Source organism: Chanodichthys erythropterus, chromosome 22 (genome assembly GCF_024489055.1).
Source record: "Chanodichthys erythropterus isolate Z2021 chromosome 22, ASM2448905v1, whole genome shotgun sequence".
NCBI classification, from domain to species: Eukaryota; Metazoa; Chordata; class Actinopteri; order Cypriniformes; family Xenocyprididae; genus Chanodichthys; species Chanodichthys erythropterus.
In genome coordinates, this window is record NC_090242.1 from 22,946,443 (window position 1) to 22,973,147 (window position 26,705).

A 26,705-nucleotide genomic window follows, 5' to 3' on the forward strand; every position below is an offset into this window, starting at 1 on the left:
TGTTTCTGTAATTGCAACTTTAAATCTTGCAGAGTGCGACTATGCGACTATATTGTGACTTTCATAACTCTCACAACTTTATATTTCACACTGTCTTACAGTCAATCACAATGTCTTCAATAGAATTTGTAAAATAAAAAACTAAATTCTTTTATTTTATTTTATATTGCTTTATTTCAAACTTTATCTCAACAACCTTTTCATTCTTTGCTCTGAGGCAGAAACAGGCTTTGAGTGTTTTGAATAAAATCTAATGTCTCATGCAAACTAAGTACAACAGTCAATTAAAAAAAAGTGCTTCTGGGAATTTCAAGTGCTGATAGTTTGACAGTTTCTTTCAGACTGAATTATTTGGTTTAATCTAGCCGTGTAATAACACAATTCCCTTCATTCATAACAATGAAAAGATTAGTAGGAATATGTTGGGCTCTGACCCAGGATTAAAAGGCACAGTGGCCTAAGTCACATGCCAAAAGTTTTATTCCCATTTGACTCCAAGGGATATTTTCTTCCATTTTAACACATCATCTTCAGAATCTTCATGGATTTATTTTAAATTCGGGATCTCGACTCTCCTGATCTTCATAGTCACTGATTTGATGTTGACAAGCGTGCCATTTTTGGTCCAGGTGTCCCAGTGGATATGTGATTGGGTGGAGAGATCTTGGTCCAAAGGTGAGCCATTCAAATTTGCCTTGCCACACTTGTTAAACCACCATCCAGTGTTGTTCTGGTTCTCACTGCAGCTCTCAACAGCTTTATCAGCAAACGTGCAGAATGGAGAACAGCCGTCGTTGTCAACGTCAGAGGTACTGAAAGGGGCCGTATCTTGATTCTGCTCTTGGTCATACCCTCGAAAAGCATCACCTGCAGAGAGAGAAATAGAGACACATTTTAATTCTTGAGCTGTTTTGAGAACCCTTCACCTAATTTGCTGCTCCGAACTGGACTTTTAAAAGGTTAGTTCATTAGTCAATAATTACTCACCCTCATGTCGTTCCAAACCTGTAAGAATGGTTAGTTCATTAGTCAATAATTACTCATCCTCATGTGGAGTTTTGTTCATCTTCGGAATGCAAATGAAGATCTTTTTCATGAAATCTAAGAACTTTCTGTCCCTCCATAGACAGTCTACGCAATTGAAACTTTGATGAAGCGTCAATTGCGTAGGCTGTCGGGACAGAAAGCTCTCAGATTTCATCAAAAAGATCTTCATTTGCATTCCAGAGATAAACAAAAGTTCACATGAGAATGAGTAATTATTGACTAATAAACTAACCATTCTTACAGGTTTGGAACGACATGAGGGTGAGTAATTAATGACAGAATTTTCATTTTTGGGTGAATTAAATTGCTTGTAAATCATTATGCTGTATTATCACCAAATTCAATATTTTTGCCAACTTGTTTTTTTCATTTAGCACTGGTTTTGTATTTCTTTTTTGGAACTGACTGATCATAGGCCTCATTGATTTGAGCTTGAAACAACAGTTTTCTAGTATAAAGAACCCTTTTGTGGAATGGAATGGAAAAGTTCTATGGATGTTATATGTTCTTCATGGAACCATCAATTCCCCCCTTGGGGGAATACCTGCCGCCATTTTGAAGTGCATTCAACTTCATCAAGTGGATGAGGTACGTTTATTTGGACAGATACTCAACCCCTCGATTTTGTAGTCTTCTCATGTACACTTCAGGAAGATCCATGGACCACAACACAATTGTAACATTACATTAGCAACTCGCAGCATTCGCATTTATTTACCCAAAAGTGTCAAGGGCTTAGGGTGTTCCATTTAAACCATTTGCAAGGGTTCCACCAGTAGTAGGCACTTATGCAACATATTAATGATGTACATCCAGGTAAACAAGACAGAGGGGAGTTAGCGAGGGCATAAAAAGTTGAGTTAAATGCAGCCATAGAACAAAGCTAAAAGGAAAAAGGAATACAAAACCCTGTCCTAATGGAAATAAAAGTTTTATTAAAGTTAATAAAAAGACTGAATCCAATGTATGGCAATAATACAGCATAATGAGAGATTTATAAGCAGTTTTAGGAACACCACAAGTGTAACAAAAAACACAAAAATTATATATATATTTATATATATATATATATTTATTTTTATATATATATATATTTTGTGTAGTCCAAAAGTTTGGAACCACTAAGATTTTTAATGTTTTTAAAATAAGTTTCGTCTGCTCACCAAGGCTAAATTTATTTAATTAAAAATACAGTAAAAAAAAAAAAAAAAAAAACAGTAATATTGTGAAATATTATTACAATTTAAAATAACTGTGTACTATTTAAATATATTTGACAAAGTAATTTATTCCTGTGATGCAAAGCTGAATTTTCAGCATCATTACTCCAGTCTTCAGTGTCACATGATCCTTCAGAAATCATTCTAATATGCTGATTTGCTGCTCAATAAACATTTATGATTATTTTCAATGTTGAAAACAGTTGGGTACTTTTTTTTCAGGATTGCTTGATGAATAGAAAGTTCAAAAGAACAGCATTTATCTGAAATCCAAAGCTTCTGTAGCATTATACACTACCGATCAAAAGTTTGGGGTCAGTAAGAATTTTTATTTTTATTTTTTTGAAAAGAAATTAAAGAAATGAATACTTTTATTCAGCAAGGATGCATTAAATCAATCAAAAGTGGCAGTAAAGACATTTATAATGTTACAAAAGATTAGATTTCAGATAAACACTGTTCTTTTGAACTTTCTATTCATCAAATAATCCTGAAAAAAAATATTGTACACAAATATTTTGTACAATTGTACACATTAAATGTTTCTTGAGCAGCAGATCAACATATTAGAATGATTTCTGAAGGATCATGTGACACTGAAGACTGCAGTAATGATGCTGAAAATTCAGCTTTGCCATCACAGGAATAAATTACTTTGTGAAATATATTCATATAGAAAACAGTTATTTTAAATTGTAATAATATTTCACAATATTACTATTTTTACTGTATTTTTAATTAAAAAAAAATGTAGCCTTGGTGAGCAGACGAAACTTCTTTTAAAAACATTAAAAAAACTTTTGGACTGTACTGTATATATATATATATATATATATATATATATATATATATATATATATATATACCCTGTGTAAGTAAAGTCTGCAAGTTTTAGTCCAATGCAATAACATTAACATTTTCATGGAAAAGAAATTCCTTTCCAGGTTAAAATGACTGGAACACAAGAGGGTTAATATGGATTTCATTAAGTTTCCAGACTGTGCAACTCATTAAATTGGTCTTCTGCAGGCCCAGATGGAATTTGTGGATATTATTTGCATTTCCTGTGCTAAATTTGAAGGGAAAGTGTTATGGGAATAATATTTGGCATTGGCTGACCTGCACTGCCAGCGTATCTGCCAAGGTGTATTGCAAAGAATTTGGTTTCGTCTTCGAGCCAGAAATTGTCATATGAAGCATAGGCCGTGGAATCATCTTGCGAGACCAGGGACACGTGCAGCTGGAAACGTGTGTTCCTCTGACTCACAATATTGAAGATCTTCCTCAAACCCAACCAGTGTTCACCTTCAGAGACATAGATAAAGTCAATGCATGTTAATTCATTCATTGATTTACAAATTAACTGACTTTTTGTACCTGGTAAGTGTCCAAATCCATCCAAGTACTGTGACCACATTCGTTTAAAGTCAGTGAGACCATCGGTCCGTCTCTGTATTACTGTCCATCCGCCTTCCATGTAATCCATCTCACAGAACACCTGTTAGACGGCCAGTTGAAGACACTTAATTCATCATGTGTAAACCTAAATCCATGTTTGATTTGCTATTAGTTTAAAATAACTGTGGTTGGAAATTTTTAAACAAAACTAAACAGAGGTACTTTCCTCAAATGAAACATCTGTGTTTTCTGGCTGAATTATATAAATTCCACTAGGGATTTTTGGAGAAACGACACCTAGTGTCTCTTTGATATCACTACAGTCTTTTCCTGTGAAATGAAAAGGAATCCACTATGAGGATGTGTAGATGATAAATATTTTGCAGAAACGTTGACAGCATGTTAATCATCTTACCGTGGGACTCCATGGGCTTCACGGAAAAGATGTCACTGTTGCTTCTCTGCACGTCTGAACTGAGTGTGTTTACTTTGGCCATGAGCTCCATTATCTAAAATAGAAATCAAAGCAATATGTTTGAGAATGCAGAAGAGAATATGTGGTTTAAAAGTTTGGAAATCTTAGAATACCTGACTTGAGAGAAATTCCAAAGCCTTCTGCTGTTCATCAATGAGATCTCTGATCAGCTTCCTGGTGTTTCTTGTATATGACACCATGGTATGCTGGAGATTAACTAAAATACACAAACTGCATAAAACTCTCTGCCACAATGAGTTGTGAAGCAAAGTAGTAAATAGAAAATGAGAAATCAAAAAGCTTACAAAGCAGTGGTAAATATTTAGGAGGAATAGGAGGAAATATTTTACTGTATGCACAAAAAAAAAAGATGAAACACCTACTGCACATGGAATGTTTTTCATCACGCATTAGCTTTGCAGTCATTTCACATGGCATAGTGCACTTGTCTTTGCCTGCGTCTCTGTGATAATATTCTTTTTGCCCTTGAAGAGAGACGTACTCAGTCTCCTCAGTTAATATATCAGGTTCATTGCGATAAGTATGGCTACTATTCTGTTAAGACAAGCAAAATATACCACACATTCAGATGAGTTGCATCATACAAAACATTAAATAACATTAATAATTTATAAAATATTTGTTAAAGTATTAAAAATTTATTATTGCATGAAATATGTCATTTAATTATTTACCCTTTACCAGTTATTGTAACCCTTACAAAAAAGAAGTATACTTCAAGTTAACTTTAAGTAATGCTTAAGTATACTTTATGTAGTAAGTATACTAATATCAATGTAGTAGTAACTAGTAATGTACTATTTCAATACTGCGTGGGACTAAATTGGCCCATAAAATATACGTTTAAGTGTTCTTTAAGTGTAACAGTAGTAATCTTTAAGTGCACAACTAGTTCACAAATACATTTCTCATTTGTACTGCATCTGTACTACAAGTGAACTTATAAGTATACTAGTAGTTTACTATTTTAATACTTGTAGCACATTTTAAGTATATGAAAGTACACTTGAAGTGTACTCTCAGTAAACTACTAGTTTAGTTGTTTTATACTGCAAATACTTTTAAGTTTTCTTTAAGTTAACATATCATACCTATAGTTTACTATTTATATATTATTTTTGCACTTTAAGTATACTACTATGTTCCGTATTTAGGTAGGCAATTCTTTTTTTATACTTGAAATATACCTTTAACTGTACTTTAACTCTTTCCATTTTAAAAACATTTTAGCTTTGTGCATCATTTTTTATCATATATAAGTTTCATTAAAAAAGCAACATTTTAAACAAAAAGGATCAGACCTGGATCAGATTCAGAACGATTATCAAAAAACACAGATGGAGTAAATCATGTCCATCAACACCCCCAAACTTCACAGTCATTTCCTCTTCATGGGTTCGACAATTCATTCAGTAACGTTCCTGGTAACGTTAGGCAGTTTTGATTTATATGTTGTTTCATTTCTGATGATTACTTTTTTTTACATTTATGTAATCAATCTTCTATCAATTGTTTCTGCTTATTCTTCACCTGTGTTTTAATCAGGAGATTCTGTACTAGTGGAAGATGCGTAATAGCGCCCCCTACCTTATAACAATGAAAACATGGGTAGCCGGAAAATTCAGTCAGTAGCGGGGAAAGAGATTTGATGTAGATTGCACTAGTGGACTACACAAACATTCAGATAGCAATATCTGTTTTCCTTATAAATCAATATTTTCAAACAATGTAAGTTTATGAGACAATATGTAAAACTAGCCTATGTGGAAAAAGTAGGCTATTAATAGGCTACTCAATCAAAAGAGTAAACACAACTACAAGCCAAGTATACTTAGAATACTTAATTATACTTTTTAGTATATCTTAAAGATTGAGTACATGTGTAGTTCAAATATACGTTGCCCTTTCTGTCTAAGTCAGGTTAAGTGTAATTATAAGTATATTTCTGAGAAGTACATAAAAAGTAGACTGAAAGTGTACTTATTTTTTAGTAGGCTATAGCACACTTGAATAAACTTCTTTTTCATAAGGGAAGTATATGTTTTTTTTAACAATGTTAATGCTAAAAATACTTTGAAATACTAATGCATTCTAGCAAATATTACAAGTATCCCATTTAAAGACAATGTAAATAAACACTTTAAGATTTAATATTCTACACTAATTACAGCTGACAGAAAGGAAAGGTTTCCAACACTCACTTCAGTTGATGAAGCAAGAAGATTCAGCAATAAAATAATCCAGATCATTTTGGTCTTTGTGGCAGTTCCACATGTGAAGATGTGAAGATTGTGCACTTTTCAGTGAGACGGCAGTTGTCTCCAGCGTTGTCCTGTGGGCTGGACTGCCTTTTTTACTTTGGACAAATCCTCACAAAAAAGACGAACAGCTGTTCTGACCTCAACAAAAAGTGTCCAGACCAATTCTGTTTTATTTTTTAAAATACTGTTGCTTTATTGCACTTTGACAACATCCTGTATTATGAAAACCAGATGCTGAAATGTGACACTTCTTTCAGTAGCCAGCAGGACCCAGAGCAGCATACGCAAATGCATTCCTTCCAGAAACACTGTAAGATCCAGAACATGACAGAATAAAAACACTCTTCTTCTAAAAAACGCGATTTTCTCAGCTTTTTGCTCAAAATGTTGCTCTTTTTAAAAATGAAACTTACCAATATTCAGGTGTGGATAAAAAAAAAAAGAATGGTCAAAGTTAGAATAAAACGTTTTGTTGTTGTTTAAAGGAGGCTCTGATGTATTGCATGTTCAGATATGATCATACAACAAATATTGGAGCCGTGAAAATATAGTAAAAATGATCAAAAACGTTGGCGCGGAAAGAGTTAAAGTCATGTAGAACAAGTTTAGCTTGTGTATTGCATAGATAAAAAGATTTTCATTAAAACCCGGCTGAGTGTTTATGTTAATTTTAAATCCTATATAAAATATTAAATATATTAAATAACTATATTAAATAACAAAACAAGAAACTGGGGCTAGTTGTCACACTTACTCCTGTGAATATTTCTCAGGATGCCTTTATTAGGCTACTGAATATATTTGTCTACAAAGTCTAAAGAACTAAACTATTTTTTTATTGCAGATATCATGAAGTTGTAACATAGATTATGCAGAAATCACCACGTAAAAAATAAATAAATAAAAGGGGCGTTTGTATTACAAAGTTTTATAACGTTTTTATTACCGTTTTATTACAAACATTTTACATGAAAAGCAGAGCAAATTGTAAACGGCGAGACTGATATCAAGCTCAAGTACAATTTTACAGTTCTTTTTTTTTTTTAATAGAGAAGACAAGACAAGTTTACAGTTTTGAAAGTTTGCATTTGTGTAGGAAAATAATTAAATTATTAATAAGACATCTGACGACATCAAATGGGCGTCATTTCGTATGAGCTCGACTTTTTTTTAGTTGTCATGGTAACCAGTGGACAACAACAGACAGCATGGCGGAGGAGAAACTTTCATTCGAACAAGCGTTCACCTTCAATCAGCTTTCCACCAAAAAGTTTACGTTTCAGCAAGATCCTAAGATATCAAGACTCCTGATGAAATGGTAAGAATATCCTCTGTAGGTACAATTTCACTGACAGCGGTGAGGAACAACCCAGCTAACACAATTTTGTTATAAGAACGTTGTCTAATTATTCAGTGTTGGTTCTGGGAACATAAGAAACGTCCAATTTTCTTGACGTTAGAGGAACGTTTTAATGTTCCTCAAACGTTCTTTCAACTTAATTTTGATTTAAAATTCAACATTGTAGGAACGTTGATTTGTAACATTCCAAGAACATGAAATTGTCCAGTTTCCTTAATGTTAGTGGAATGTTATTTAAAGGTTAGTATGATGTTCCTGAAACATTCTTTCAATCTTTCATACGCCTGCTGTGAACAAGCACTGAAAGAAAAAGAAAAACACAAACTAACTTTCTTCAGCCACTTCTGCGTTGATAAAGCAGATCAACATGATTGACTGCATTAAAGTGGTTTAAATAACAGCTTTTTTTTCTGTAATTGTTGACTTAAGAAACTGAAAAGCTATTGAGATGCATCAAACTGTGTAACCAATGTGAAAAGAAAGAATTTGTAACACTCTTGTTGCGTTTCAGATGCTGAATGTTGATGTCTGTGTGTATAAATATCATTCATTGTTAACTTTTTGTTTAAAACATGTTTTCTTGTCATTTATATACTCACATACATCAGCATTCGGCATATGAAACACAACAATGGTGACATGCTTCATGCCAGAATACAAAACATATTCATGGCTCCCTGCAGCATGCATTGCAGCAAGAATAATTATGCAGCTGAATTTTTTTTTTTTTTTTTTGACACCATTGTTGAGGTTTATATGATGAGTGATGATGTCTATGTGTCGTTTTTAGCTTTTAAGTAGTTTTGGACAATCACTTCAGTGTTACAAATGATTTATCACATCATTTAAGTTTATTATTTCCTCTTCATATAACATTTAAATTCCACAAAAGTTAAAAAAAACTTAAAAGAAGCAGTTGTTTAAACCACTTTAATGCAGTCACTTGTCTGTTATTAAAACAGACATGATGATTGCTTTATCAACGCAGAAATGTTGAATGTTTTGAACACACCTGTAATTGCTGATAAAGAAGCAACTCAAAAGTCAAGGGCAAAGAGCTCAACTAAAGCAAATACAGATCCCCATGGTGGAGACATAAACAAGACATTTTCAATAAGACAAACATCTAATTCTCTGTTAATTCTCAATAAGAACTTCTGTAGATGTGTGACAAAAATAGTGTCAGTCTGGTTAGTAATAAGTGAAACTGGTAATGCTGTTTGTGGAGTTCTTGATCTTGAGTGATTTAATGTATTTTATCTTCAGTTCATCTAAGGCTGTGGCTGAAGAAAGTTGTAGTATGTGTTCTTTCAGTGCTTGTTCACAGCAGGTGTTTGAATGATTGAAAGAATGTTTCAGGAATATCATACTAACCTTTAAGTAACATTCTACTGACATTAAGGAAACTGGACATTTTTATGTTTTTGGAATGTTACAGATCAACGTTCCTAGAAGGTTGAAAGAACGTTTGAGGAACATTATACCTTATAAAAAACCTTCCTCTAACGTCAAGAAAACTGGATGTTTTTTATGTTCCCAGAACCAACACTGAATATTTAGAGAATGTTCTTATAACAAAATTCTGTTAGCAGGGAAGAAGCATATCTGTCACTGAATAGTCTTCAAAATGGTTTGCAGAAAAGAAATTGATGTAATTATGAAAAGATGATGCATAAAGGTCCACATCCATGAAACACCCATTACTAAGTAGAAATGCGCAGATTAGCATTAACTGAAACTCAATTTAAACTTCACTCTTGGTGCTGTTCATATAACACATGGAGCAAAACATTGCTTTCCAATAAATGAACAAGAGCTGAACATTAGGCTAAATAAAAATGCCATGAAAAATCAAAGCAAAGATAGAAATATACACAAATACCTAAAATTGAATCAGCACTTTGAATCACATCATATAGCTTACCTACAATGCAAGCCCCCTGGAGGAAATAGATAGTCTCGCATTTTACACCTGCAGCTTATACTACTATTATACTATATAGCTTATAGAGCTACATATTTAGATTCAATTTATGATACAGTCATGAGAAAAAGAAAGTACATCCTTTTTAAATTCCATGGTTTTATGTATCAGGACATAAAAAATCTGGTACTTGGCATGTCTTAAATTTAGGTAAATACAACCTCAGATAAAATTAGGCCAAAATGGAGGAGCCATATGTGACAAGCTAAGCACCCTTATTGCTTCCATAGGAATTAAGAGGGTAAGTATCAGCCAGGTGCTGCTAATCAAATATCTTTTGATTAATTGATTATCAGCAAGCGTGAACAACTACTATAAAAGCTGAGGTTCTGGCAGTTTGCTGGTCTAGAGCACCATCTAAGAGAAACATTGTTCTAAGAGAAACATTGTTGCTGCCATCAATCTAGGAAGGGTTATACAGCCATTTCCAAGCAATCTGAAGTCTATCATTATACAGTGAGGGAGATTATTCACAAGTGGAAAAAATTCAAGTCAGTTGCCAGTCTTCCCAGGAATGGATAGATGAGACCAAAGTGGAGATGTTTGGCAATGCACAGCACCATGTTTGGTGAAAACCAAACACAGAATATCAACACAAACACCTCATTCCAACTGTCATGCATGGTAATGGTGGAGGAGTGATGATTTTGGACTTGTTTTGCAGCCAAAAGACCCAGGCTCCTTTCAGTCATTGAGTCAACGCCTTTGTATACCATAATACCAAAGTATTCTAGAGACAAATGTGCCGATATTAGCTTGTGCAAGTTGCAACAGGACAATGACCTTAAGAACACCAGCAAATCTACAATAGAATGGCTAAAAAAGAAATGAATGCAGTAGCTCAGTCAAAGTCTAAATCTCAACCCAATTGAAATGCTGTGGCAGGACCTTAAAGCCTGGAACATCGGACAGTTTTTGTTTGTTGGCCGACTAAGTTTTCTCAGTGTGATCATCGACTGAAGTTGGTCCTTGTCTGCTTTTTTTTACGGCTCTTTCGAAGTGCTGAACGTAGACTAAAAAAATTTTGGACGTAGTGTCCTTGACATCACCCATAGAGTTCTGAACAGCAGTTTTGAAGCGAAAATGAGGCCGCTGCCATCTTAGCAATGCATCACCGCACGTCACTCCCGGATAATTCAAAATGGGCAAAGAGGCGGGATGTAGTAGTAGCCCATGTGACTGGTTGCTGAAACCATGCCCGCCTAGCTCGACGTGACCATGTTAGCAGGAGCTATCTTACTATCTAAAATATTAATGAAGATAACAAGTTATCATTAGAAAGTTCTAAAGCCTTACTGTCAATCTACGGTGTTTTTATTTTATTTTTTATTTTATAAGATATAGATGCTCCAACACCAGTAATTAATTTGTGTGGGGTGAGCAAATAACTCAAAAAATCAAACAGAACTTCATACCTTTATAATGAAATAGAGATCGCGAGATGAATCCAATCCGTAGCACTTGGGTAAAATATCCATTGCAAAACAAAACAACAGTACTTTTTGTCCACGAAAGCGTTAAATCCATGAAATATTGATATATTATCCATTGTTTGCATCACATTTCTTCTGAATGATCTGCTCTCCATCATCGTTCTTCAAGAAATAATGCAATCTGAGCAGCGTTTATGTTGTAAAACTGTGTGTGATCGTATCTAACAAACAAATGAGCCGTGTCCAAAGTATAATTTTTCAAAATAGTGCAGCAATTTTAGTTATAATATCCAAGCAGTGCTGTCAGAGTTTCATATCCTCCTGCTATTGTCATTGTAGTAAATCTCAGGAACTTTTAGCCAATGCCACGATCCAATAACGTGTGTTCTGTTTATCTTCCGCATGCGAGCACATCTGTCTCGACTATTAATGAAGCAAGCCATATTTTATAATTGTATTAAAAAAAAAGAGAGAAAAAAAACACAAATACGGCAGAGATGCCAAATTCAGCGGCTGGAATTGAATGAGGTAACATGACGGCTCACAGACAGCAGCGGCAATCTACCTGTCACTCAAGTGACCACGCCCTTAATTATGCAGAACTTTAAGGCTTAGTATAATTTAAATGGTTGAGTTATAAAAAAATTCACCCCCCTCATATTTGTCATGAAGGGCAAAATTAGCTATACAGACCAAAACCACAATTTGAACCAGACTGTAAACATTTTTTTTCTGCTGTAAACTTGGCCATTTTAACATGGGACTCAATGAGATTCTGCTCTCTTCTGCAGCCTGTCCCTAGCGCAGTTTAATTCACTTCCGTATTGGCTTCACAAGAAACTGGGGGAGGTTGCCGCTTGGTGCTGAATTGATGTCGGAGCTTGTGGGTCAGTCGGGCCATCTGATCATTCTAATTGGCTGTTCAGCTACTGCCACCTGCTGGTACGGAAAGGCATTTCTTCTTACACAGGCACAGAACAGACGTGCTACTTGGCCGTCATGTGTCGAGCGTTGGTTTGGTGTGTCAGGCCAACTTTGGGCCCAGACGCTGCTAACGTGAGACAACCCCGCAGTCTGCTTTCATCGCCACTAGTTCCGCCGCTTAGGCTTGGTGTGTTACAGAGAGCTGTGCATAAACATATGCCCACAAACCTCAATACGTTTGTAAAAGAACGTTGTAAAGAAGAGTGGGCAAAAATTCCTCCACAACAATCTGAGAGACTGATAAAGTCATACAGAAAATGATAACTTCAAGTTATTGCTGCTAAAGGTGGTTTAACAAGCAATTAAGTCATAGGATGTACTTAGTTTTTCACACATGGCTTATCCATTTTGGCTTTATTTTCGGTAAATAAATAATGACAGTGTAATATGTAATGTGTTGTTGTTCATCTGAGGTTGTATTTACCTAATTTTAAGACCTTCTAAAGACCAGATGATTTTTTATTATGTCGTTATTATATACGTAAAACCTTAGAATTCAAAAGGGTGAATTCACATGACTGCATTTTTTTTTTAGCATTATTCACTTTTTAGTCTGTATAATATGTTTAAAAAACACATAAGATATTCCAAAATCAGCCCCCATAAAATCTAGCAGCAACTCAAATGAACAGATGTAGGTGTAAAGCTGTTTGCATTTTGACCTTTGCATGTCAAGCATTGGTTTTTATGAAAATGTCACTAGATATTTCTAGGTAGTTTCCAGTCGAGAAGTTCATTGTTTACTAAAGTTATGTAGTACTGAAGCTTAAAAAATTTTAAGTATTGTAATAATTAATTTAAAGTAATTGAATAAGCTTCTTTTAGAATATATATTTTGAGAAATGCAATAATACAATAAAAATTTCATAAAATTACATAATTAATTTTTCTTGTATCAAAAATTGGTCAGTTACCCATTGTAAAAGAAGAGTTTTAGTCCGCTTGAGCTGTGCAATATTTCCAATGTTTGTAATTATGTTTCCATTTGCCTTTTAGGTCCATGTTGGGTCGAATTACCACCCAGGCCTTCAATTTTGACCAATCTTTCCAGCCTTATAGGAGCAATGACTTTGCCCGGGTAAATATTTACACATTAATTTCATCTTGCACACAGCAACATTAAATAGTATATAATAATATACAGTGCTCGGTGTAAATGAGTACACTCCCTTTGAAAAGTAACATTTTAAACAATATCTCAATGAACACAAAAACAATTTCCAAATTGTTGACAAGACTAAGTTTTATATAACATCTGTTTAACTTATAACATGAAAGTAAGGTTAATAATATAACTTAGAGAACAACATTTTCAGTTTTACTCAAATTAGGGTGATGCAAAAATGAGTATACCCCACTGAAAGTCTCTGAAGCAAAGCTAAATTTTAGACACAAATATCTAATTTAACAAGAATTCAACCACAGGTGAGTCTAATTATTCATTACACAGGTGTCCAGCAGACAGTTGACTATAAAAGGGTACCGCTCTATACTGAAAGAGAAGATGCTACCATCACTCCATGACCTTGGTCATCGTGCACTTTTCCAACATGACAATGATCCTAAACACGCATCTAAGGCCACTGTTGGATTTCTAAAGAAGAACAGGGTGAAAGTGATTCATTGGCTCCTGATCTGAACCCAATCAAACACCTATGGGGAATTCTGAAGAGACATGTTGGGCATCACTCTCCATCCAGCATCCAGTCTCTAAAAGAGGTCATTCTTGAAGAATGTTGCAAAATGTCGCCAACTTGTTCATTCCATGCCTAGAAGACTTGGTGCTGTCATTAAAAATCATGGAGGCCATACAAAGTACTAGATGTAGTAGTTTTTGTTGTGGGGTGTACTCATTTTTGCATCACCCTAATTTGAGTAAAACTGAAAAATGTGTAATCTAAGTTATATTATTAACCTTACTTTCATGTTATAAGTTAAACAGATGTTATATTAAACTTAGTCTTGTCAACATTTTGGAGATTGTTTTTGTGTTCATTGAGAGATTGTTTAAAATGTTACTTTTCAAAGGGGGTGTACTCATTTGCACTGAGCACTGTATATATATTTTTCAGAATTTCTTTCAAGATCCGTGCGTGAAGAACAATTTAAAGGTACTTGATTCCTCTGGATCATGGACACTGCTGGGTATGTTAATGTCAAAACGATAAGGCATATTGTATTCATTCACAATGTTTTGTATTATCTCCTTTCATATAGGCTAATAATGGCTTTTTGCCCGTTCACAGGTAGAGACATCACACATGTAAATGTTGAAGTTGTTCCATGCACAAAAGTGTCAGTGGACATATTCGATCCAATTTACTCAAATGGAATTTTGCGTCCCTCTGGCCACATTGTCAAATGTTACCATGAAGTTATCCCTGACTTTGATGAGTTAAGGATGGTATGGATTATTTGATCAATTAATCTACCATTGATGCTCTCAAACATATCTGAATTTTATATCTAAATGTTTGTTTGAACTTTGATCTTCTTTGTTTGACATGCTTCCTGACAGCTTTTGCTTGAAGAAGACTCTGACAGTTATCATATAATCAGTCCAAGTGATCGGCAGGAGTTTTTGTTCAGACTGTTCAAGCATATGGTCTTAGGTGGTGAACTTTGCCAATATGAGGATGTCATTGATCCTTACATTGAGACAGCAAAAATGATGTACAAAGACTTGGTCAGGTGAGAATTTTTATGTTGCATTCTTGCATTTCACCATGCACAATATACCTGATCAATTGTATGGTAGTCATATGATAAACACCCGATGCACATGTCTTCCACAGCGTTCAGAAGGATCCACATACAAAACAGATCAGTGTGGTCACAACAATCTTGAAAGTTTCTGCTCACGTATGTACCTTAACTGACCTCTGCTGCACCATTGTCCTTAGAGGTGCACTCAGGATTTTTTCCTTATTAATTATATGTTAACATTGCTATTTTTGTTTATTAGGATCACGGTGGACTGTGCTACCCATCTGCAACAGACAACGAGCAGACATTTGCTTACCTCTGTATTGACCCATTTAAAAGACACGTGTATGTTTTGTACCATTCATTTGGTATAGGGGACTTTTCGGGAAACTAAGTGCTCTCGATTTATCTCTACATAAAAACACTGTGATATTATTTTTAAGAAATTATTAATTTCTTAAATAATAATAATAATGAATAATTATTGTTATTTTTAATAAAACTGCAAAAAATCATTTTTGTTCGTCCTACAAATATTGTCTTCATTTGTAAAACTAAAAGTCAATCAATTAAAAACCACAGCCAATCAGAACAAGTGTGGGCAGGCTCTCGAGGCATTTGCACGGCAATTGCAAGAAAATGGATAAGTACATAATATTCACAAATATTACACCATTTAAACATTATTAAAAATCCACACCAAGATACTGAAACAGTCTTTGTCAAAAAATACACTTGTTTTGTTCACAGTTGTGAACATTCTTGCTTCCATTTGTTTAATTCCAAGATCTGAGGTTAATTATCCATTGTTGCTTACAAAGCTGGGAGCATTAAATGATATTCAAAGTCACATTACATGTTTTTAACATTAAATAAAGCACATAAACATTACCTGAGATTATCATTGCCATGCTTTGTGTTGTTGCTTCAGCCGTGACTTCGCAAAAAAATAGAAACCGTTTCTAAAACAGAATTGAACCTTCATCGGGAGTTTGATTGACAAGCGATCTAACCAATCATAACGCTGAATCTGCCATTTTGTCCGACAAAGCAGTCAGGTGTGAGAAGATCAACCTCGGTGGACTTGAACTTGAAAAATGGTGTGTATTTATGTCTTTCCGTGTTTTAAACAACATTCATTCTCATGTTCATTCATGTTTATTTGATGCTACAAATGAATTAGTAGGAAGAGATGATCAGTTCACGAGCCGCTTGAGCTGAGGCGCTACAGCAATCTGTCACAACACATTAAAGAGCCATTTATTGTTTGAATTTCTTAAAAAATTACACAATTTGGAAGCTGGGACTTTGTTTAATGTCATAAATAACCTGTTCTGTCTTGTCTGTCGACGTGTGGTCAGTATCCTCTTTGCTCCGCGATGTATTTTTCCCTCTGTGTGGTGTGACAGTGCCACGGCTTGTCGGACAAAGCAACAGTAACTAAAGGGGGGGGTCTTTGCAAAGGCTCAATTGTCACATCACCATTGCAGCTGGTTAGGACAACTGGTTACTTAAACACATCTGATTGGTCATTATTTTCAGCAGAACTCCCTGTGATTTGCTACAATACTTAACGCTGCAAAATTACGTTGTGAACAGAGACGTTTGCAGTGCCATTGATCTTACATGACACAAATATAACAAGATTGCTTTAATTGAAAAGCACAAATTGAAAAGGACAAATAGACCCTTTAATTCTATATATTCTATTTATAACCACTTGAAAAATGTATAAATGTATCCAATTTTCATTCCCTATTTGTCAATTTACATTTTGCTAACTCTATGACACATTAGTATTTTAAGAATCTTAAAGGTTTATCTCTCAAACACCCAATCAAACTACATATGCAAGTTCCCCCCTAGAACACAAAGGATCGTAATGTTTCCCTCCAAAGGAACAACTTCTTATTGGCCCACACACATTCAGAGGGTGTGACATCTTCATCTTTAAAAATCGCTGATCACAAGCTCCTGTTTTCTGAGAAATTCTTATGTGAAGATGATGCTGAACTAGAAGTCTAAGGAACCATAAGTTTGTGCCTGGGATTGGCCTTTTCTTTCCATTCACTCAAGATCCTCTGACTCAACTGGTTCTCTCTCAAGACATCATAAGCAAAGATTGACTGGAGCCTCAACAGATTGCATCAGGACAGTTTAATTCAAATGGGTGAGACATTCAAGTATCAAATTTATTCTCATTATTTTATACATTAAGGCCCCGGTTTTACAGACAGGGCTTAGACTAAGCCAGGATTAGGCCTTAGTTCAATTAGGGCTTTTAAGTAGCTTTTATAAACTTGACATAGAAAACAAAACAAAAAGATTACTGGTGTGCACCTTGAGACAAAACAATGGCACTGACAAATTTTATATGTCAGTGCAAGTCAAGATATGTCGGTGCAAGTTGTTTTCAGTTAAAACAGCTCAAACATGATTCTAAGTCTGGGACTAGACATAAACATTGTCTGTGAAACCAGAAGGGTGTGTTAGAACTAAACTGATGGCTTGATCAAGGCTGTTGCTGAAACAATGCAATAACTTCTTGCTTTCCTGTATTCTAGTTCAGCTCTCTTTCCCTTGGTAAACGTAGCAAATTCTGTAAAAAAAAAAAAAAAAAATTGAATGCAGTATTAGGCTTGACACATTGGAGCCCGGCTTCACAGACAGGGCTTAGATTAAGCCAGGCTTTAGTTTATTTAGGACATTTAAGTAACTTTTATAAATGTTCACTAGAAAAAGACATTACTGTTGTGCATCTTGAGACAAAACAGTGGCTTTGACCTATTTTAAGAAATGTCGGTGCAAGTTGCTTTCATTTAAAACAGCTCAAACATGCATGTTAGTCTGAGACTATAGCTTAAGTCTTGTCTATGAAACCGGGGGTGGAAGTGTTGAAATTATTTCAAGTGGTTATTTTAAAATGGCTGCCACTTATGTGATACATAAAAGTTCCTTATATATTATTTATCTTACACTGTGACTATTGGTGGTGTCCCCACACTACACAATACATTTACACTGGAATTTTCTTATAACTTGAAGTTTGGTTTTCAGCAGGAAAAAAAAGATAATTCATTGTTGCACATGTGATGTTCAGATAGGCACATGTATATGAGGTATTTGAAGTATAAGTAAAATTATTTATTATTCTTATTACTCCAAAAGCAACATTAAAAATAAAGTGGCATTACTCATCCTCCCTGCCTATGTATTCAGACATAATAGACTAGTTCGTTCACTGGTTCATTTTAGTCATTGTCAAACAACATCCAAGTCAGAACTTCCTTTGTGTGTTAATGCTTGCAGATTTATAACTGAAGCAAATTGTTATTAATCATAAGTTGTAGTTAATTGTGAATGCTGATGTTTTGTTTGTACACATTTTGTGTACACATTATGGAAAAGAGACTATACTCATTTACAGTCTCTTTTCCATATTACATACTTAGTAACGCGTTACTCTAATCTGACCACTTTTTTCAGTAACGAGTAATCTAACGCATTACTATTTCCAAACCAGTAATCAGATTAAAGTTACTTAACCAAGTCACTGTGCGTTACTATTTTTGTCATTTTCCTTAATAAAAATATATATTTATTTCTTCTTGCATCTCGGGGAGTGAAGTCACGTATGCGACAAGTCACGTTTTCAGCATGCATGAAGTTCACGTCATGTGTACGTACCACGCAGCGACACAAACGTAAACAAAGGAGGGAGGCGAGAGATGTGCGTTTTGTAGATGCATTCTAGACTCTGTGCTGGCGGCGACAAAGTGTTATCTAGCTACAAAAACACTACGTCGAATTTGAAAAAAACATTTGGAGTCGCAGCACTGCGCAGTCAAACTTATAGAGCAAGTCACACCAGGTGATGAGAAGCAGAGAGCAGGAGGTCCCCGACCACCCAAACAACAAAAGCTGGACTTCGGTGCAAAACCAGTAAGTGGGGGAGAGTTGAAGAAGTTAATCGGGCAGTTTGTTGTGGAGGAAATGCTGCCGTTAAATACGGTTGACGCACCCTCGTTTCGTGCCATAATAAACAAGATCCCTACCACCGTCAATGCCGCGCTGCCTCACAAAACAGCCTTTTCTTCTTTCATAGTCTTTTTCTTTATTTTATTTTTTTATTAAAACAAGTACTTATGTTAAGTCAAGAAAGACTGCCTTTATTTTTTATTAAAACAAGTATTTATGTTAAGTGAAGTCAAGACTGCCTTTATTTTTTGTAAAAACATGTATTTTTTCAGGAAATAGTTTTTAGGTTCAACTTTAATTGTCAGGAGATAGATTGTTGATGTTACTGTTAAAAATACACTTCCAATAAAGTGAGTGTTGTCAAAACCGGTTGTCATTTTTATGTTGTCGGCAGCTGCTGAATATAACTAATAAAGTAACTTGTAAAGTAACTTAGTTACTTTTAAAATCAAGTAATCTGTAAAGTAACTAAGTTACTTTTTCAAAGTAACTGTGGTAACACTGCTCATTTATCCTGGTTCATGAGAAGACACACTTAGGAGACCAAACTGCATTTCATTTGTCCTTGGAAGTGGGAAATTTCTCGTTTCTCTGTTTTCCCCGCTTCATCATGCTGAATCAGTGCTGATTTAGAATGTCTGAGAAGTGAAGTGCTGTAATTTGCTGATTGCGTCTCTGTGGGTGCAGTTTGAATCGAGTGAAATCACTGCGTGCAGGGTTGCCAGGTCCCAGAAAAATTTCCAGCCCAAAGCTTACTCAAAACCCGACAAAAAAGAAATGAAAAGTAGCCTAGCTCGTTTCCCCCTGCCCCATCTAATCATAGCTGACATTACTCATAATGTGCCTTAGTATACTATTTTTTATTAATTCTGTTTTAAATTTTATTTTGATAGTTTTAGCTAAACTTGTTTATATGTAACATATGCACATTATTTTATCTGTATTTTATTCCTCTTCATTCACTACATTTAAATTTTTCTTGTACCCTTTCTTTGATTTTAATTTTCAGCATTTTTCAATATAAATTTTAAAAATAGGGCTGGGCAATATGACCAGAAATATTATGACCATATTATTTTTCCACATCATATGATATTTATCACAATATTAATTTACCATTAATAGGGAAGGATATGCTCTCCACATGTTTGTTAGACCTTGAGAATGAATGTAAACATAACTTGTTTGTTCACAATTAAACTGCATTAAGCCACCTTTTAATTTAGGACCCCATTAAATCTAATTATTATTTTTCCTGTGTTTTATGACAATACAAATTTGCCATCAACAATAGTGTTTAATGAAATTAATTAATAAAACTAACAATTAATGATCAATTAATCAATCAATCAAATATAACAATCAATTTACAACAAAACATTGCATTTTTATTTTTTGTCAAATAAGATGCTACACAACAAGACTGTTTGATATTAAAATATGGATAAAAATATCTTGGTTGTATGATATTCCTTACAATGGTAATATTATTATTACACTGAGCAGTACATTTTACTATATCATAGTAATATATTTCTGTTAAAACTTCCTCCAAGTTAAAGCAACCTTTTATTTTGGCAGTTTGTCATAAAGTTTCCCCACCCCCAATACAGTCCCTCTTCCGTCCGTTGGTTGCCAGGTATCAATTTCAAGTATACTTCACATCAGTAATATAATATATTTTCATTTTCTTTTATTACAGATCAATTTAAACGTAACCCGCGGCTTTTGACACAACTGCATTTTCAAAATAGACCAATTGTGCGGGAAACGAGCTATGGCAGCTATGACTGCTTGGAAAGTCCCAAAAATTTAGGGGTGGAGAGATAGAGCTGTGGGTAGGGTTAGTGTTCTCACATTTTCGCAACACTGAAATTCTACTGAAATTCTACTGAATTCTCTACTAGAGCAACACTTCGCTGTTGATTCTTCTGCCTTTGGTTTTATCTGGTGAGTAAAGGACAGACAACGATTCAATTATTCTAACTAGGAGGCACTGTTTAGTGATCTTCTGCGCTCAAATGTTAGACCATACCACATACCACTCTGATTATGATTATGTGAGTGGGAAATAGGATTGTATGTAATTAGTCTATTACAAATCAAGAAATATCTTGGGAAATTATTTTCAGTTAGTGTATGTTTTATTTATTTCCAACCCTGTTAAAGTAAATGTTCTTTATCTGGTGATTCTTTCTGAAAGTGGGCTGTGATAATTTAAAAACACTGACAATAATTTTCATTATCTATGAATAATTCACAATAATATTCTGTCATTATTTAGTCAACTCGTGTTCTATATTCCATATAATAAAAATAGATTTACTACAGTATAATGATCCAATGTTAAGCTCCAAAAGAACAAAAAATACACAAGACTGAAAATTGTTGTTATTGACTAAAAAATGTTCTCCTTCACCACAGAAGCTTATAAATTTCTGTTCTTCACACTTGGAATATAGCACACAAATCACAGGGACCACATTTATGGTGCTTTTCGTATTTTTTTACCTTGAAAACTTGTTGTCACTGTATGCTTCCAGTGAATGGAAAATAGCAGCTGCTTTGTGCTGAATTTATGTGTTCGACTGAACTCTCTCTCTCTCTCTCTCTCTCTCTCTCTCTCTCTCTCACACACACACACACACACACACACACACACATACATACATACACACGACTACTGTCAAGATCACAGTCTATGGTCAAGATATAGAATATCACATTATGTGCAGAAACATGAAGATTATTTCACCTCACAATAAAATAAATGACCAGTTTAAGAATATCTATAATGATATCTTTAAATTCGTGACGGTTACTGTGACGTCATTTCCACCTTCGCCGTTGTACAGAACAGAAGAAAGGACATTTTGTGGTGTCGACCAAAATCCGTTTTTGTTCTTATCATCGGTGAGTTGGTGATTTTATTAACTCTTCGTTGGCCAAAATCAAGATTTGAATACCATAGTAGTGTTGTAGGTCTTGTTTTTGGCCTTTACAATGAAAACTGGTCTAGGATTACACCCAAAGGTCTTCGAGAAAATGGCAGATGGAACAGACGACTGACTGTGTGCTGTTTCCGTGACATCGACGCACTGACTGGATTTCACCGGGTTTACCACTCATGGGTCAGAAACGCGTGATCTTTTTTGCAGTGGAATGAGTCACATTAAGTCATTTCCGTTTCGACTTGAGTCATGTCAAAGATCTTAAATAGATCATACCGATTGTCTGAATCATTACCATACAGGGGAAAATAATGCACCAAATAAAATAAAAAAAACCCGATTTGCAATACTGATTAGGTTTTGTTTGCATTTGTATATAGATAAAATATTACCGTATGACTTAAGCTGAGGGTTTGAGTTATTTGAGAAAAAGAATGAATATATATCAATGATTCTCCGGTTTTCTTGTAATGCTTTTATTGGTTGGAGGAACGAGGAAGTTGCAGAAGCAGGAAATTCGCCATTTTACTGCAATGATAAATCCAGCAGGGGTCAGTTGCATGAACAGCCAGGAAATTATAACTGTCATAAGAACTAGTCTGGCCAATTAGTTAGGGGTAATCATTCTTACTTTACGGATTCACATTAGAGAAATCTACTTTTTTATGTAGCTGACTTAAAGTTAGGACCAATCTTGAAGAAATAAATTAGATGACTAACTTGAGTAGTCTTGACAGTTTGTGTAACCGGGGACTTCAACCTTGGTAGAGATAAGAGTAGGGAGGGAGCCCTACTCCTTAGTATTGTATAAAACTGAGCGTTTAATTGTAACCCTGTATTGTACCATATTAATTCAGTTTCAATGGAAGCTTCAAAATGTAAAAATATTACATTTACATTGTGAAGCTTCCATTGCCAATCTATTAATAAAATCATTATTCATGTACAATGTCATATTTGTGTACATTTATAATGGTTAATTATGTGTACATTATAATTATTCAGTTGAATATTAAAATGTTACTGTTAATTCATATTCCTTCATTAATCTTAATAGAAACATTGACATCTCTTTCACCTTGCAACAACTTTTCTGATGACGTGTGCACTGGCGTGAGGGCAGGACAATAGTCCCTCTGTTCCAGCTACCTCTCAATCACATGAGATCACAGCAGTTAGCAAACAAACAACAATCCGAACAATTCTCAATAGACAAAATCAAGTCTCACCCTAAATCATTCAAGAAGCTGTTTCACTCTGACATATGCATCACAATATGGAAGAAAAGATTATCACAACATCAGTTAAATTCTGACTTTATCTTATTTATTATTACATTTTCATTCATGAAAACCCCTGATATAAAAGTTTGACTCTATCTACTCTGACCTTTTTATACTGGGAAATTCATGACATTAATTTAGACCTGTTCTGTTTTTTTCAGGTTCATGCATCATAGGGGAAGGAAGCACACACCTCCTACGTCAACCTTTTATCTGTTCAAGAGTTCATCTAATTTTTTTAATAAGATTATGTGTTCTGCCATGGACGACTAGACACCAGTCATGGGATATCCAGCAGAGAGAAAGGCTTGAATGGACACACCCTGTGGTCACATTTTTAATTTCTTATTGACCATATGTTACAGTCCAAAGAAACCACCATTTTCCATTTAAAAATGTGTTTTTTTGTTCAGTGTAGCTTTGGTGTATTTCTTAGTGATCCAGGATGAGTTTCGAGAGCTGCCGTGGAGGGATCTTACAAGCTTTGTCTTGTTCATCTAACCAAGCATGTTTGTAGCTTGCGTTATGCATCACGTTATGTTCATGGAGTTTTAGTTCAAGGCACGTGTCACCAGTTCTGTGAAGAAACCCAGTTTTGGCCCCTGTTGTGTAATCCATGTCATGTTGTAAGGTCATGATTGATAAGGAGGAATTTGGATTTTTTCATTTCGTAAGGGGTTTGGTGTTTTTGTAATCTTGTTTGGTTGGCTCACAGTTCATTCTCTGCACACACAGGGTATTCCAATCAAGCCTTTCTCTCTGCTGGACATCCCTTTGTCCTCTTTTTTTTTTCTCAAATGGAAATTCTACAAAACAGTGCTTTCCTGCGTGGCTTGTGTCGCAATAGCTCCCCTGCAGATTTACAGTATGATAATTCCTCTGAACTCTTTCGTATATCAACATATGCCAAGTTCCCCACCACTGCGGCAGTGACAGAGAGGAGTCTTGCGCGAGCGGGGTTTTATTACACCGGAGTGGGCGATCGTGTCCAGTGTTTCCGCTGCAATGTGACGGCCGACAACTGGCAGTCCGGCGACTGCCCTGCCGAGCGCCACAAACAGCTGTCTCCCAACTGTAGCTTCATCCAGAGTTTACCCGCCACCGCAAACCTCCTGTCGTCCTCTCACTCTGCCTTTTCCCCGCTTCGCAACGTAGCCATCCTACAGCTGTCCGCCCCTGCGACCACAGGAACGTCAACCACCACGGCATCCACTTCAGGCCAAACGGAGGAGCAGGTGGGTTACTTAAACATGGGATTCAGCAACCTGGCCCCCTCCAGTCCCATTTCCTCCCGTGGAGTGGAGGATATTTCTCACCAACGACCGACGGCTTGTCACAATCCTGGTATGCGTCGGGAACAGGAACGCCTTGACACGTTTCAGAATTGGACTCTTGCTACAGTAACTCCAGCTGAGCTGGCCAAAGCTGGTTTCTACTACCTTGGCCAGGGCGACAGGGTGGCTTGCTTCAGTTGTGGAGGCCAGCTTAGCAACTGGGAACCAGGAGATAGGGCAGTATCAGAGCACCAGAGGCATTATCCCAACTGCCGCTTTGTTCGAGGCGACCGTGCAGATAATGTACCTTTATCTGGTTGTGGCCTTTCCAATGTATCCAACTCTGCAATGCAACAGTGTGAAGAAAGACTGCTCACGTTTGTCAACTGGCCCTCAAGAATACCTGTTAGACCAGATCAGTTGGCTAAAGCTGGTTTTTATTATGTTGGTAAGTGCCTCGGTCATATTATTCAAGTCATTTCAAGGTCTAATTTTCATCTTTAGATGCCCATGCTCACTTATTTCCAAATCTGTTTGTTTCGGTAGGTCGCAATGATGACGTGAAGTGCTTTTGTTGTGATGGTGGACTCAGATGTTGGGAGTCTGGTGATGATCCATGGGTAGAACATGCTAAGTGGTTCCCAAGGTAAATAAAAGAGGGTTTTGGAGTTTTCTGTCCCATGATGGTATTAGGTGAATATTAATTCTGCATTTATGTACTTCTAGATGTGAATACCTGTTGCAAGAAAAGGGCCAAGAATTTGTTCATCAGATTCAAGCAAGATTTCCAAGACTATTTGAACAGGTATTTGAGAGATTCTGGTGTCATTTGTTCTTTAAATGTGATGCAAACTGATGGATGTCTTACCTAGTTCACATGTCTTGCAGCTTTTGACTAATGGAGATAGCAACTCGAGAGAATTTGTTGATCCACCTGGTAAGTTGTTTTCTAGTGACTTGAAGCTACATTTGATGCTCATTTCCATATAAATTACTCTATCTTTTGGCTTTGTGTAGTTGTACACCTGGGTCCTGGAGAAGACCGTTCAGAAGATGCAGTGATGATGAACAATCCTGTGGTAAAGTCTGCTTTAGAGATGGGATTTGAGCGTGGCCTGGTGAAGCAAACGGTCCAGAGCAAAATTCTCGCAAGTGGAGAGAATTACAAAACAGTTCAAGAATTGGTGTCTGATTTACTAAGTGCAGAAGATGAGAAGAGAGAGGAGGAACGAGAGCTTCTTGCTGAGGAGATGGCATCAGGTATTTCTGCAGAATAAGATTCTCACATTATTCAAGTGTTTGACTCGATTGAACCTAACTTTTATCGTGTTTCTTTACAGATGGTTTTACTTTTCTTAAGAAACATCACGCTGCCTTGTCACAGCGTCTAAAAAGTGTGCAGAGCTTAATGGACCATCTTCTAGAGGAGAATGTTATCTCACAGAAGGAGTATGACACTATTCGTAACTGCACTTCAGTCAAGCAGCAGACTGGGCAGCTCATTGATTTAGTCCTGTCGAAAGGAAATGCAGCAGCAGAGGTTTTCCGCAACTGGATCAAGAAGAATGATGTGTACCTGTTGAGAGAACTGATGGGTATGTGATGTTTAAATCAGATATGAGAAAAAGTATCTGTGAATTTTCAGTGTTACATGTTGTTAGTCTGTGTCAGTGTGAAACTGTACGGCCAGTAGATAGGAACACTTTAATCACTTAAAAAAAAAAGGTGATGCCTTTTATAAAGATCCTAAAATGAGCAGGGACAAATCCACAACAAACAATCACTACATAATATTGACAACCAATTTTTATTTTTGTTCTTACTGCAATTTCAGCCCAGACAAATGAAGCTGCATCACCGAGTCAAGATCTTTCAGGTATATTCAAACATAAGAAAAGGTTTTCTTTTCATTTCGCCCCTTTTTTATCGCTAGCCATCACACTAAGGGAATCCGTTAGATCCCACTCTGAAACGGAGTTTGTTTAAAATGATTAACAGTGTCCATTATGTTCACAGACTTGCCTATGGAGGAACAGTTGAGAAGACTTCAAGAAGAGCGCACATGCAAAGTTTGCATGGACAAGGAAGTCAACATTGTCTTCATTCCCTGTGGTCACCTAGTGGTGTGCAAAGAGTGTGCGCCTTCTCTGCGCAAGTGCCCCATATGTAGAGGATTGGTTAAAGGCACTGTCCGTACCTTCCTATCATAAAATGAAGATTTCCTACAAGTGAATCTAAATGCAGTTGTCACAATTTTTAGAGTAAATACACACTTGTTTCTGAATTACTGAATAAAAACAAATAAACTAATGTGAACTAATGTGTGATAT

The 26,705-nt window shown here is 35.6% G+C and overlaps 3 protein-coding genes across 5 annotated transcripts; 2 read left to right on the top strand and 1 right to left on the bottom strand.

Annotated features, from left to right (window-relative positions):
- Nucleotides 1-125: 125 nt before the first annotated feature.
- Nucleotides 126-6,594, bottom strand: angptl5 (angiopoietin-like 5). The gene is made up of 8 exons (XM_067376417.1): nt 6,363-6,594; nt 4,524-4,695; nt 4,254-4,357; nt 4,081-4,174; nt 3,891-3,995; nt 3,645-3,764; nt 3,387-3,572; nt 126-867 (listed from the first exon to the last, which is right to left on the bottom strand). Exons 1-8 carry the CDS (start codon nt 6,408-6,410, stop codon nt 548-550), a joined length of 1,149 nt encoding a protein of 382 aa, XP_067232518.1. The 5' UTR covers nt 6,411-6,594; the 3' UTR covers nt 126-547.
- A 1,036-nt stretch (nt 6,595-7,630) lies between these two features.
- Nucleotides 7,631-15,388, top strand: cfap300 (cilia and flagella associated protein 300). Its single transcript, XM_067376773.1, has 7 exons — nt 7,631-7,740; nt 13,180-13,261; nt 14,256-14,328; nt 14,430-14,587; nt 14,702-14,874; nt 14,979-15,045; nt 15,149-15,388. The coding sequence occupies exons 1-7, from the start codon at nt 7,631-7,633 to the stop codon at nt 15,281-15,283; spliced, it is 798 nt and encodes a 265-aa protein (XP_067232874.1). The 3' UTR covers nt 15,284-15,388.
- A 5,295-nt stretch (nt 15,389-20,683) lies between these two features.
- Nucleotides 20,684-26,685, top strand: birc2 (baculoviral IAP repeat containing 2). 3 transcript variants are annotated; one of them, XM_067376653.1, is made up of 9 exons: nt 20,684-20,817; nt 23,263-24,823; nt 24,922-25,021; nt 25,102-25,180; nt 25,264-25,312; nt 25,393-25,635; nt 25,716-25,970; nt 26,210-26,251; nt 26,392-26,685. In XM_067376653.1, exons 2-9 carry the CDS (start codon nt 23,899-23,901, stop codon nt 26,583-26,585), a joined length of 1,887 nt encoding a protein of 628 aa, XP_067232754.1. In that variant the 5' UTR covers nt 20,684-20,817; nt 23,263-23,898; the 3' UTR covers nt 26,586-26,685. The 3 variants fall into 3 exon arrangements, with proteins under 3 accessions (XP_067232754.1, XP_067232756.1, XP_067232755.1); XM_067376654.1 differs by lacking the exon at nt 20,684-20,817 and adding an exon at nt 20,867-21,780; XM_067376655.1 differs by lacking the exon at nt 26,210-26,251.
- Nucleotides 26,686-26,705: the final 20 nt, after the last annotated feature.

Bases quoted from the DNA above. Each gene is read 5' to 3' on its own strand.
- cfap300 (XM_067376773.1), top strand. From the start codon at position 7,631: ATGGCGGAGGAGAAACTTTCATTCGAACAAGCGTTCACCTTCAATCAG. The intron at 7,741-13,179 runs GTAAGAATATCC...TTTGCCTTTTAG, and splicing joins TCAAGACTCCTGATGAAATG to GTCCATGTTGGGTCGAATTA. The intron at 13,262-14,255 runs GTAAATATTTAC...TATATTTTTCAG, and splicing joins GGAGCAATGACTTTGCCCGG to AATTTCTTTCAAGATCCGTG.
- angptl5 (XM_067376417.1), bottom strand. From the start codon at position 6,410: ATGATCTGGATTATTTTATTGCTGAATCTTCTTGCTTCATCAACTGAA. The intron at 4,175-4,253 runs GTATTCTAAGAT...TTTCTATTTTAG, and splicing joins TGGAATTTCTCTCAAGTCAG to ATAATGGAGCTCATGGCCAA. The intron at 3,573-3,644 runs GTACAAAAAGTC...ATGTCTCTGAAG, and splicing joins TGGATTTGGACACTTACCAG to GTGAACACTGGTTGGGTTTG.
- birc2 (XM_067376653.1), top strand. From the start codon at position 23,899: ATGGAAATTCTACAAAACAGTGCTTTCCTGCGTGGCTTGTGTCGCAAT. The intron at 24,824-24,921 runs GTAAGTGCCTCG...TTGTTTCGGTAG, and splicing joins AGCTGGTTTTTATTATGTTG to GTCGCAATGATGACGTGAAG. The intron at 25,022-25,101 runs GTAAATAAAAGA...ATGTACTTCTAG, and splicing joins CATGCTAAGTGGTTCCCAAG to ATGTGAATACCTGTTGCAAG.